Below are 11,160 nucleotides of genomic sequence, written 5' to 3' on the forward strand. Positions count from 1 at the left end.
TAAGAGAGATTAAGACAAATTTTAAGATTACTCTCTCTTTTCACTAGCTTGATTCTCTGTTGTTTTTTTTTTTGGGGGGGGTCCCATCTACACCTGGGTTCCTGGATGGAGAGTGGCCAATGCAGATTTATGGATGGGGGGGGGGGGGGCAATTGGAATTTGATACCTTAATGGAAATGATCCTGTGCCTATGATATTGATATATAACAGTGAGATAAAATTAGACTTATGCAACAATAACTCCAGTTCTTCAAACTCTGCTGGATAGTCTCCTATGCGGAAAAGAAATTATTACGCTCATATTGAGCAGAGTGATAGAATCTTATATCACATCATTCAACCCCCAAACAATCCCCATCTTTGAGAAAATGCAAGAAAAATTTGGGTTTTATATCGTGGAGTAGAAATTACTACTTGCGTTTGTGTCTTTTATTGATTTTAAGAGAGATTAAGACAAATTTTAAGATTACTCTCTCTTTTCACTAGCTTTATTCTCTGTTTCCTCAAGTACTCCATTCTATTATGATTGTCTACTATGGTCTTAGAGAATATTAAGTCTGTGATGTAGGTCCCGTCGTCATATCAAGTTAAAGTAGCCTTAATGTGGAGCCAGGAAGATCATTGCCTCTTCTTGATTAAAAAGAATCGCTTCTTCTATTCAGATTGGCTTTCAGAAATGGCTGAGTCTTTTGTTAAAATTATGCTTGCTTGGATTGATTTGCTGTAAACAGAATACTTAGAATTGTGATTTAGAGACCAGTTTAAGAGCTTTAGACTGATTCAATATCTTGTTGTGTCTCTCTTAGGTGGAATTGATGTGTAATGATTGATTTTAACTGTTTTTCAAGTGAATTGTATCAAGAGGTCGATGGTGGAATGAGGAAAGAGTAATCATTTTTACCTTGTACGTTAGAACGACTTTCACTGTTGGGGTCCGAAGTTCTTTGAAGTATGTGTTTATGAAAAGATGAACTTTTTGCTTTTGGTGAAGAATTTCACTTTCCAATTCCTTTCATAGTTTTGAAGTGTCTTCTCATTGTATTAAATGATTGTTATTTGTTGCCAGATTCTTCATTCATATTTGATAGAATAATTGTTTTCTCATTGTATGCCTTATGTTATTTCTGCCAGCATTTTACTTGAATTCATGTTTTCTTGTAAGCACACATGTACATTACAAAACTCAACTACAATACTTGGCAATTGCCGTTAATCTTTCAAAAAACACTCGCAGTCATTTGAGCAATATAATAATAAGGAATAACAACAACTTCATCAGTAGCAACAACAATGACAACCACCATAGCATCCTAAACAATAACTAAACACACAGTCACATTACTAGTTTACATGTATGGTATACGAATAATAATGTGAAAAGGTCTAAAGTTTACAAAACCCATGATTTTCTCATCAGTTTGAATGTCCTGACTCTAATTGATAAAGTCCCTTGAATTAACAGGATTCGTCCATCAGTGATAGTAATGAAGACCTAGCCCATGAAGTCCAGCAGGTAATGCAAGTCTGCAATTTCCACAAAACTTGGCTCCGTTTCATAAAACTAATTATCAATGACAAGTTGCTAGTTACCAGTGTTAGTTGTTGATGTGCTGTCATTAGAGGAGAGACCTGCGGGTCACAGTTCTGTGTGCGTGCCCTTCTGAGGCAACCCAGATTGGCTGGCTCCTCCAAAAATGTGCCTTTGAATGTCTTTGACAGATATATGGCATGATACAAATGCTGTGCATCATCATCATCATTGACTGACATCAGATTTGTCATAGATTCTAGCATTTGTTATTAATAATAAGTTTTATAAAACAGGGTCCTTGACACCTTTGCACCAATCACAAGGCTTGCTGATTATTGCACCATGGAATGATTCACCAAGATTGCCTCTATAATCAATAGCAAAATCATCTCTTGAATGGAGACATGATTTGTTTAGAGACTAAATGTGTTTTGATTATTCCTAAAAGCACCTTGATTTGCAGATATCAATTGAATATTTCATAATCCTTTGAAATGTTTCACAGTGACTTTAACTTAGTTAATGAAATGCCAAGTATATTTTCAGTTTATATCTTAAGAATTGTGTTTTCACAGGTGATAGGGTGTGGATTCACAATGATTTCCTATATCAATAATGCAAGCAAGTGCTGTGTAATGTATACAGCATGACTTAACATATCGATTTTACACTTCTAATGTTTTCAATAATGTAGAGCGTGTTTACTGGTGTGGGTGACATGTTGTGTATTTATGAAAAGAAATGATTGATATGATTTTCCTAGAACTCACTTTGCTGTGTCAGCACTATATAGGTCACCAATATGAGATTACTTGGAATTTTGTGACAAAATAATGATAGGGTTGGGTGGCAGAATAACACTAATGGTTTTAATTTTAGGCCTATATAGTACTTGTTTGTGTGTGATGTAACTAACTATACTCATACTGTAGAAGCAAATATATATATTTTTTATTTTTTGAGTCTTTTCAGTTATTAGCATGCTTAAAATTTCATGTAAAGCATTGTGAGTGAGCGATAGAGAGAGGGATCGGAATAGAGGAACACACACAATAAGTAAAATTAATCAATAGATTAATTTGAGCTTTTGGTGATGGTGGGAGGGGGTACTTTTTGCTATTTTTTTACATTTTTACAAAAATGACTATGAAATGAACGTTGAATGGCAAAAAATGTGTTAAAATTATTCCACTTTGATAGGAGGTAAGAGAGAGAGGGGTGACAAAGATGAAATTGAAAAACATAAGGACAACAACAAAATCATGTTCTCCTTGAAGAGGAAGTAGTGTGATATTTTGATCTTGAAAGGTACTTTTTTGGTGTAAAAAATCTGATGTAAGGAATTCTATAAGAAATGGGGGTCGTATATGAATTATTTCTTGAAATAGGCATCACAAGTACTCTTTCATTAATAAAAAGATGTTAAATTTGTATGTTTTTAATTTAAAGAAAATATATAAAATGGGTGTATGTAAAAGAATGTATATATAATAAAATGTAGAATAATTTTATTTGTTATGATTTGTGTTCACATTATGAAGTAAAGGTTCTTTTGTGTACTCTAGAATAAAAAGGGGGAAAAAGGGAAAGCGAAAGGGAGAAAAAAGAATCCTTTGACAGAGATTTTATAAAGGACCATCCACCTCCAACTGGCTTAAGTGATACAGCTGATTGGATCCATTACCCAATAACATCTTCTCCTTCTGTAAACTTACATAACTTTCACCCAAAGGAATTGATGGTTGCAAGGTAGTGGGCTCAAAAGGTGGCGCTCTAACATTGACATGTCTTGAAATAACAGTTTAAGGGTTTTCCCTTCGTTATTACAGGATTGCAACTTTCAAATGAATATTGCCATAATAATTGTAGAAAGTATTTTTTTTGCTTTACAGTGAAGCAAAGGTTACTGAAATAATTGAAATAACTGAAATAACCAAGTGAAATAGGATATGTAGTGTCTTCATATTAGGTGTGTATTGAAGAATAACTCACATATTTTTATTAGTTGGTCATTTTTATTTGCATAGATTTTAGAAGTTTCGTCTTGATTTTTTTTTACTTTTCCATTAGAAAATGTTTAATTTTTTTATGTTGGTCTTCAATTTGTAAAAATGATTTTTATAAAAATTTATGATATACATGTATGTGTTTATTTAATTACAATTTTTCTTTCAAACCATACTTCCCTTTATAATTCTGCTACCCAATTTATCTTGCTGCAAAATTTTAGTGAAAATAAATTAGCAGGATTTAGTGATGTTCAAACAAAGTCGTTTGCACCTCATACTATTAATTACAATTGAAAAATTTGTACTGCTTGTTTAAAATGTGTTGAATTGTATCAGCTAACGTATCAAATAGATTGATAAAAATTTCTTCATGAAATGGTTTGTTTTTACCTCATTATTTTCATGCTTACCCAAAGGATTTAACCGAATCCGTTTCATCGGACACATTACGATCAATAAAGTCCACAAGTAGTGGAAACTCGTATCCAGACACACCAGCTAAGGTAACCCCCAAAGCTTGAGCTATTCTTTAGTGTTCTGCAATTTCAATTTCCTTTTTTTTACTGCTTTCTTTTTTTCTGAGCTGCAGACTGTGGTATTTGCTTTTTGGTGCTTTGGTGAAAGAAGAAACCCCAACATGTTGACAGCTGGGATATTTCTTTTTCTTTTAAGTTCTGTTGTTTAATGCTTTTATCTCTTGCTAGAAAACATATTCACACAAAAAAATAGTTCTTCGGTTTTCAAATTTGTGTTTGAGGTTCTATTTTCTATTTGATACATTTTCCAAAAAAATGAATTTCAAATGTCAGCTCAATACTTTTTATTATGAAATCATGTGCTATTAATTCCATTCTGAAAGATTTCAATTTTAAAAGGGAAAGGGTATGAAAACGCAACTATTTTTTGTTCTCCAAGATCTTGCACTTGATGAATTTGAAAAAAAGTTTGTCTTAGTTATTGTGTGAATATTTTTTTCATATTTCAAAAAGTTTAAATGCAGTTTTGCAGTGCTGAAGTCTTTTTATAAAAGCCCTATTTAATCTAACTGCATTTGGTGTAAGCAATATTCTATTTTTTCAATTCTTTACATTCCCTCAATCATTTTTCATCTATTTTGGGCCATTTTTGCCATTGTTTTATTTCTGTTTGCAAATTTTTAGTTTTTTCAATTATTCTTTCCCTTCTACATTCCTTTACATTGTTCTGTTTATTAGTTTCTTATTATATTGATTAGGGGAAATGCATTTCAGCTTCAGTTTGATTATTGTATATTTTTTTGAATGCAAATTTTCATTTGTAATTTTTTTTTCCTTTTTAAATTTTTAAAAATATAGTTTCATATTCATCGCTTTGAGAAAAAAATATGTGCTTTAGTTTGGGCTTTCTTGTTATACAAATTTTAATTTCTATGTATCAGTCTTTCCACTGTTTTCTTTTGTTCTCTTTTAAAATTTTTTTCTTAATCATCTCTTTGAAAAGCCTGATTTTTTTCAATTGGATGATTTTCTCTTTTTAACCTGCTCTGTACAAGGTTGTTAAATTGAGTTAATGTCTATTTTCTTTGGTTAAAATCTTGTATGTTAAATTTTCATCTATCCTTTCATTTTCACCATGTTTATGTTTCAGTATATTTACTTTTTTACAACAATGAATTAATACATATATATTTTCGGGGGGTAGGCTTTCAAGAGGCTGGAATAATAATGCAATTTTTCGACCTTCTTGTTTCTTTGATAAGTTTTGAAAACCTTTATTTTTTGGGAGCACCATATTTAATTCAGGGGGACACCATACAATAACCCAATTAAAGTGTTATAAAAAGGAAGGCTACATAATCACGGGTGTAACCAATCTTCTTAGACATTTGTACATATTAATTATTTGGTTTCATGTGAATAGGTAACTACAAAGCTTTAACATATCCAGGGACTATCAAATCAATATTTTGAGGCTTCTTTATTTAAGTTTAACTTTCATTTTCAGGTTTTGTTTATCCATTTGCACTTCATCTTTGTGAACATGTATTTGTGATCGCTTGTTCAGTCACCCCTGTTTGAATTAAAAATAACTGTAGGCGAGTTCATTATTCCTTGTATACTTTTTTTTCTCTTTGTTTTCTTTTTTTTTAATTCATGGTCTGTTATTTATTGAGTCATATATGGAGATGGCAATGAGGCATGGTGTGGTTTTATGAAGGGTGATCTTGATTTTATTTACACATTGGTTAAAATTACCCATTTTTTGACAGAAAAGATGTCATCATAAGAAAGACATTTGAAGAAATAGTTTGGTGGTAGATAGGCCTATATATTCTTGGGTGAAAAATCACCTTTAAAAACCTCCCCAATTCATATATAGCAACTAATTTATTCTCTTTTAAAATATATATGGTGAATATAAATTATCTTGGGGCCCATTGCATAAAAGTTGCTTTTACAGTAACTTTGCCATCCAATGGTAAATTGTATGGTTACAATGCTCAATGACCAATCAAAATCAAGGATTCCATTGTAAATATATTTGGATGGCAAAGAAAGTTCCATTCCATTTGCTCCGGCAACATTTTTTTCAATTGAAAATCTGCACGTTAAGCCAAACCTAAAACCTAACCTTCAAAACTAAATAAACCCTAATCCTTATCTGAATACATTATTTTGAAAAAAAAAACTCTATCACAATCCTATCTCTAACCCTGATATTAAGACTGGAGCAAATGTTGCAAGAGCAGATGTTGTGTCACCGGCGAAGTCACCTTCATAATACTTATATGCAACAGGGCCTAGATCAGAGCCAGAATGACACAATTTATGTGTAAAAAGCATGTGAGTTTATAGGGGCCCATTGCTGAAAGAGCTACAAAGTCAATTGCAACTCTGAAAGATAAAACGCAACTTGATTTTCGACCAATCAAAAGCGTGCATTCGGGACTTGCGCTTGATTTTTTTTTTACTTGCGTTTAAACGCAACTCTTTGTGCGGCAGCCCCAAGGCACCTTAACAAGTTTAGTTTAAGTTGCATCTTTCAATGATTTTTGAATGCATAATTTCACACCAGCATTTCTGCATTGGTCATTAGGCCGTGTTTATGCTTGCACTTATCAGGCCAGAATCAGCGTTCCCAAACTTGATTAGTCCAAAACATGGTTATGTCCATGCTTACTTTCATATAAACGCTGTTTCAAAACGCCGATCGTAAACTCACAAAAAGGTGTGTTTGTAAACGTCGTTTGACCAGAATCAGGCTTTCTGGGGAAGTATAAACAGAACCACGATCGTAAACATGTTAAAATCACGTCATTTGGTACATGCTTCCTGTGAGATGAAAATCCGCTGGCAAATACAGTCGTATTGCTCCATGTTATCTCCACGTAATAACAACAATCGGAAAAAAACTTTCGAAAAAAGGCGTGCCCAATTTGACCTCGCTTTACGATGCGAAGCCAGCTGGAGATCATGATTTGCTTTGAAAAGTTAAGCATAACAGCACTCCCAGAACCACGTTTACGATCGGCGTTTTGAATCGACGTTTGAAATCGCCGATTCTTTCCTTGCAATGGAAGCATAAACGCACCCTTAGAGGAGGAAAGATCCTGAGACAGATTCCCTGCTGAAAGACACCGACTTTTGTGAAGGTGCCTATAATTGCCTTTTTTGGCCACATCCAGACTATACATGTATGCTATCTAAGGTAGATGGTAAATTAGGGTCACATCAATTTCATGTTCTACTGCACAAGAAGAATATGACTTAACATGGATTTACTAATACATTAAAGTCCTGCATGTTCATTTTGTGTCATTTGCACAGAGCAGAGAGAGAGAGAGGGATATAGAGATGGGGAGATCATTGTAGAATTATAAGGCCTACACTGATTTTCCTTCAAAATATTGTCTTGCCTTCATGTTTGTTACTTTCATCTTGCAAATGGAATTTCAGTTAAATAGCCATGGTCAATTGCGAGTAAATTTTACCCTGTGACCACAGAGATATTGTAAATTTTCAGGACCCATCCTAACTACACTTGAATTAAGTAATCTGCACTATTTTTGAGATATGTATCAGCATTCAAGATGTAAGATATATGTTTGATGACTGTCAGATGGGATTTGAAAATGAATACAATCAAACCTTAAGTCATGGTTCCTCCAAAACCGAATTCCCCTGAATAAATTTGGGCCGATTGTGCCTGAATATGGCCCGATTATGATTGATTTGGTGGATTCGGAACCTATTCGTCTCTGATTCGGGGAGCTCCCCAAATCTGAGACAAATAGGTCCAGAATAGGTCCCAAATCAGAACAGTATCGCAGAGAATTAACTACCCAGAGTACCCCAAATGCCTCCCAGAATCCAACCAAATTCCATCCGAATACATCCCAAATTTGGCCCGAATGACATTTGTTTGTCACATTCTGGAGTATTTTGGAGGGTATTGAACATTTCAACACGAGTTGAATCCCTCCTGAATTTTCTCACATTCGGGGAGGGAGAACAAAACACTCCTGAATCCTTCCAAATATGTGATTGTGTATTCGGATGAATTCGCAGCTGAGTCAGTTCAGGGCCCTGTCTTAAAAAGAGTTACAATCGATCCAGTCAATCGTAGGTCTATGGAAATCCATCAGTGTCATAATTTTTTTCTACAAGAAATTTGCAAAATGTCCTTTGTAAACAAAGAACACACCAAATTGTCAAGAAATCAATGAATTTATAGATATACATTCATATCTAGAATTGTTTTTGAACAAACATACATTTTATATGTTGACTTTGCTGGCGTTCCATAGTTGCAATTGATCAGATCAATCATAACTCTTTGTAAGGGGGGCCCCAGGTGTAACCCAGGCTTTAGTGGCCACCTGTCTAGTGAAAATCTGTCTTTTAGAAGCCACCAAAATTGTGTTGCATTCGGAAGGAATATGTGTTATAGAACCTGTATATAAAAGTCACCTGTCTCCAGTAGCCACTTTTCTGTTTCCCTTGTGTGTCCTTTATAGACAGGTTTTATTTTATATGTTTGGTCATTTGGAATGAAATTCTTTTTCTCATGAATATGTCACAGCCAGTGGCGGATCCAGGATTTTCCAAGGGGGGGGGGGCACAATTTTCTGAGGAAAAATTTGAAGAGTGGAAAAAAAAGTCTTCACTTTCAAAAGGGAGGGGAGCACATTTCTGTTGTAATGGCATTTTTACATTACACATTTTAACTTTGCTTCTCAAAATGGGGGCATGGGCTGGCTGTGCCCCCCCCCCCTGGATCCGCCATTGGCCACATCCATGTCTTACTGTCCTTGTTACACATCCCTTTAGCACCAGCAAGCACTCTTGCAAACTGCAGCTATGGCAACTGCACTATCACCAAACTTCAATAATGCATGTTTGAAATTTTCCTCCTTGGAAAAAAAATGAATATAACTGCTATATTCAGTGTGATATAATCATGCTTGCATAAGGAAATTACTTCTGAAACTTGTGGATCAGTTCTTATTGTTCAGTTTAGTATTTTTTGCCTGTGTTTATTATTCATTATGGATTTCTTCCTATTTTGTGTATAATGATGAATTGTTTGAATTATAGATTTGTGTCAGTAGGTAAGTATTAAGAAAAAAAACATTACAAAATTGAACTTGAATTGAATTTTAATGTAAAATGTTGAAATGTATTACAGATATCAATAAAATTAGTAAATCAAATCGTGGGAGTGGTATTCAGTTCATGTTTAATGCCAACTTGACAGAGCTCTTGTTTATATTGAATCTATGCAATTACTCATATTTATGCCTAAATAATTTATGGGAATATTATTAGAATTTATATCATATCATTATCCACCTGTTCTAAATCATGCAATGAAAATTCCAGAGGGGATATATTCACTAAAAAGGGAATCCTTTCCATTATTTCAACTTTTATCTGTGAATGTTTACTTATCATGAAACCTTATACAAAAATAATCCATATATTGACAAGGTCTCCATTTATATCATTTATAGAAATGAAGCTATTCGAAATGTTATAGAATAGTGATCTTGTGGTAACAAACATTTATTAAACACATTTTTTTTTTACTGTAAATGAACCGAGGTGTATATAAGATCCCTAATATTACCTTTGTATGTGATATGGGTGTAAATAATGTATCCCTAAAAATTATGATTTTCTAGTCACAGATATCTTCAAAATGAATGAATTTGATTCCCTCCTCTCTTTCTGGGTATTATCGAATCCAATACACATCAAAGATTAAGATTTTTTTGTTAAATAAAAATCTCTATATCATATACCAATGTCTTTAAAGCAAGTATCTACTGCATTTTCATAGCCTGTGGATACGTTTTTATTCTGCCCAGTATCTTTCTTTCTTACAGCTTGAACCTCTAGAAAGGCAATGGATGATGGAGTCTGCCAAGGGCAACGTTCCCGCTCTCATGGGGCTACTGGAACAAGAACCTGGGCTAGCAACAAAAAAGGTTTGTTCATTCTAGAAAAAACAAATCAGACTGCCTCTGATGTATCTTTGATTTTATGTACTTAACCAAACAAGGTGGAAAAGCAAGGCAATATGTTGCTAAAAGTGAAGGAAAATTTTAGAATTTCCCTAAAAAATTGTTCATTCCAGAAAAATCAGACTGTTTCTGATGCTTGGATTTTTATATTCATTACTAACACAGAGAGACTAAGTGAGAATATATATTGCTAGGAGAAAAAAAATGAGTTGTGTGAGTGAATCCTAAGGAATAGATGGGTGTATGGAATTATGGACCTGTCAATGTTTGTGAAGTCTACTGTATGTCTGAAAACTCTGAACTACTCTACATTTTTGTTGCTTTGTGACCACTCGCAATGGACCAGGTATTGACTAGGCATGGATTGAATGAAAAGAGCAGCACCAAATTCTATCCTTAAATTTTTTCCATTCCTCAGTAGCCCATCTCTTTAGGAAGTTATCCAGATCTAGATGGACAGCCTGCAACTCTGAAATGTTGTAATTTGTCCGCTCTTCTGCTCTAGTGAAAGAAAGATAATTATTCTGAAATGTTGTAATTTGTCCGCTCTTCTGCTCTAGTGAAAGAAAGATAATTATTATGGGTAAACTTGCATAATTCGACATTCCATGAATGAAATATTTGCCAAAGTTGAAGAAGTTTTTATGCCAGAATATGCAAAATATGTGTTGTATACCTCTGTGACTTGGGCATAGTTACCTGTATATTTGAGTGGGTGCTGTTTATTTTATTGTTTCTCCCTTTTTGGCTGAATTATTGATAAATGAAAAAAAACAACGGCTGTTTTCGACTCGTAAGGCCATCGTAGTCGAAGTGTGACTGCGCCATAACTGTATTTCTGGCTACAAATCTTATCCTTATCCTGCAAGAAAAGTTAGAGATGTATTGAAAGTGGTACTTAAATTGTCATGGTTTCCATGTAAGAAGTGTTTTTATGACTATCTTCAGTTTCACCATGCACAGTGACGGACCGTGACCCGGAGGAGACAAAGCATTGGAGGGGCACAGCATTGTTCACAAACAATACAGTGCCCCTCCAATGCTTTGTCTTCTACGGGTCACGGTCCACCACTGACCATGCAACTGGTGACCTGTTGCGCCTAAGGAGATACCCC

The 11,160-nt window shown here is 34.1% G+C and overlaps 1 protein-coding gene across 6 annotated transcripts in view; it reads left to right on the plus strand.

The window, feature by feature from the left end:
• LOC121407484 (ankyrin repeat domain-containing protein SOWAHB-like) overlaps window positions 1-10,039 on the plus strand; it is a 61,740-nt gene extending 51,701 nt beyond the window's left edge. For 2 of the 6 annotated variants that reach the window (XM_041598582.1, XM_041598585.1), the window contains 3 exons: window positions 1,463-1,513; window positions 3,957-4,043; window positions 9,908-10,039. In XM_041598582.1, coding sequence (XP_041454516.1) covers window positions 1,463-1,513; window positions 3,957-4,043; window positions 9,908-10,024 — 255 coding nt within the window. In that variant the 3' untranslated portion in view covers window positions 10,025-10,039. The remainder of the gene's footprint in view (window positions 1-1,462; window positions 1,514-3,956; window positions 4,044-9,907) is intronic. The other 4 variants (XM_041598583.1, XM_041598587.1, XM_041598584.1 and 1 more) reach the window with 3 other exon arrangements.
• The last annotated feature ends 1,121 nt before the right edge of the window (window positions 10,040-11,160 follow it).

The sequence above is a fragment of the Lytechinus variegatus genome, chromosome 2 (assembly GCF_018143015.1).
Source record: "Lytechinus variegatus isolate NC3 chromosome 2, Lvar_3.0, whole genome shotgun sequence".
Lineage (NCBI taxonomy): Eukaryota > Metazoa > Echinodermata > Echinoidea > Temnopleuroida > Toxopneustidae > Lytechinus > Lytechinus variegatus.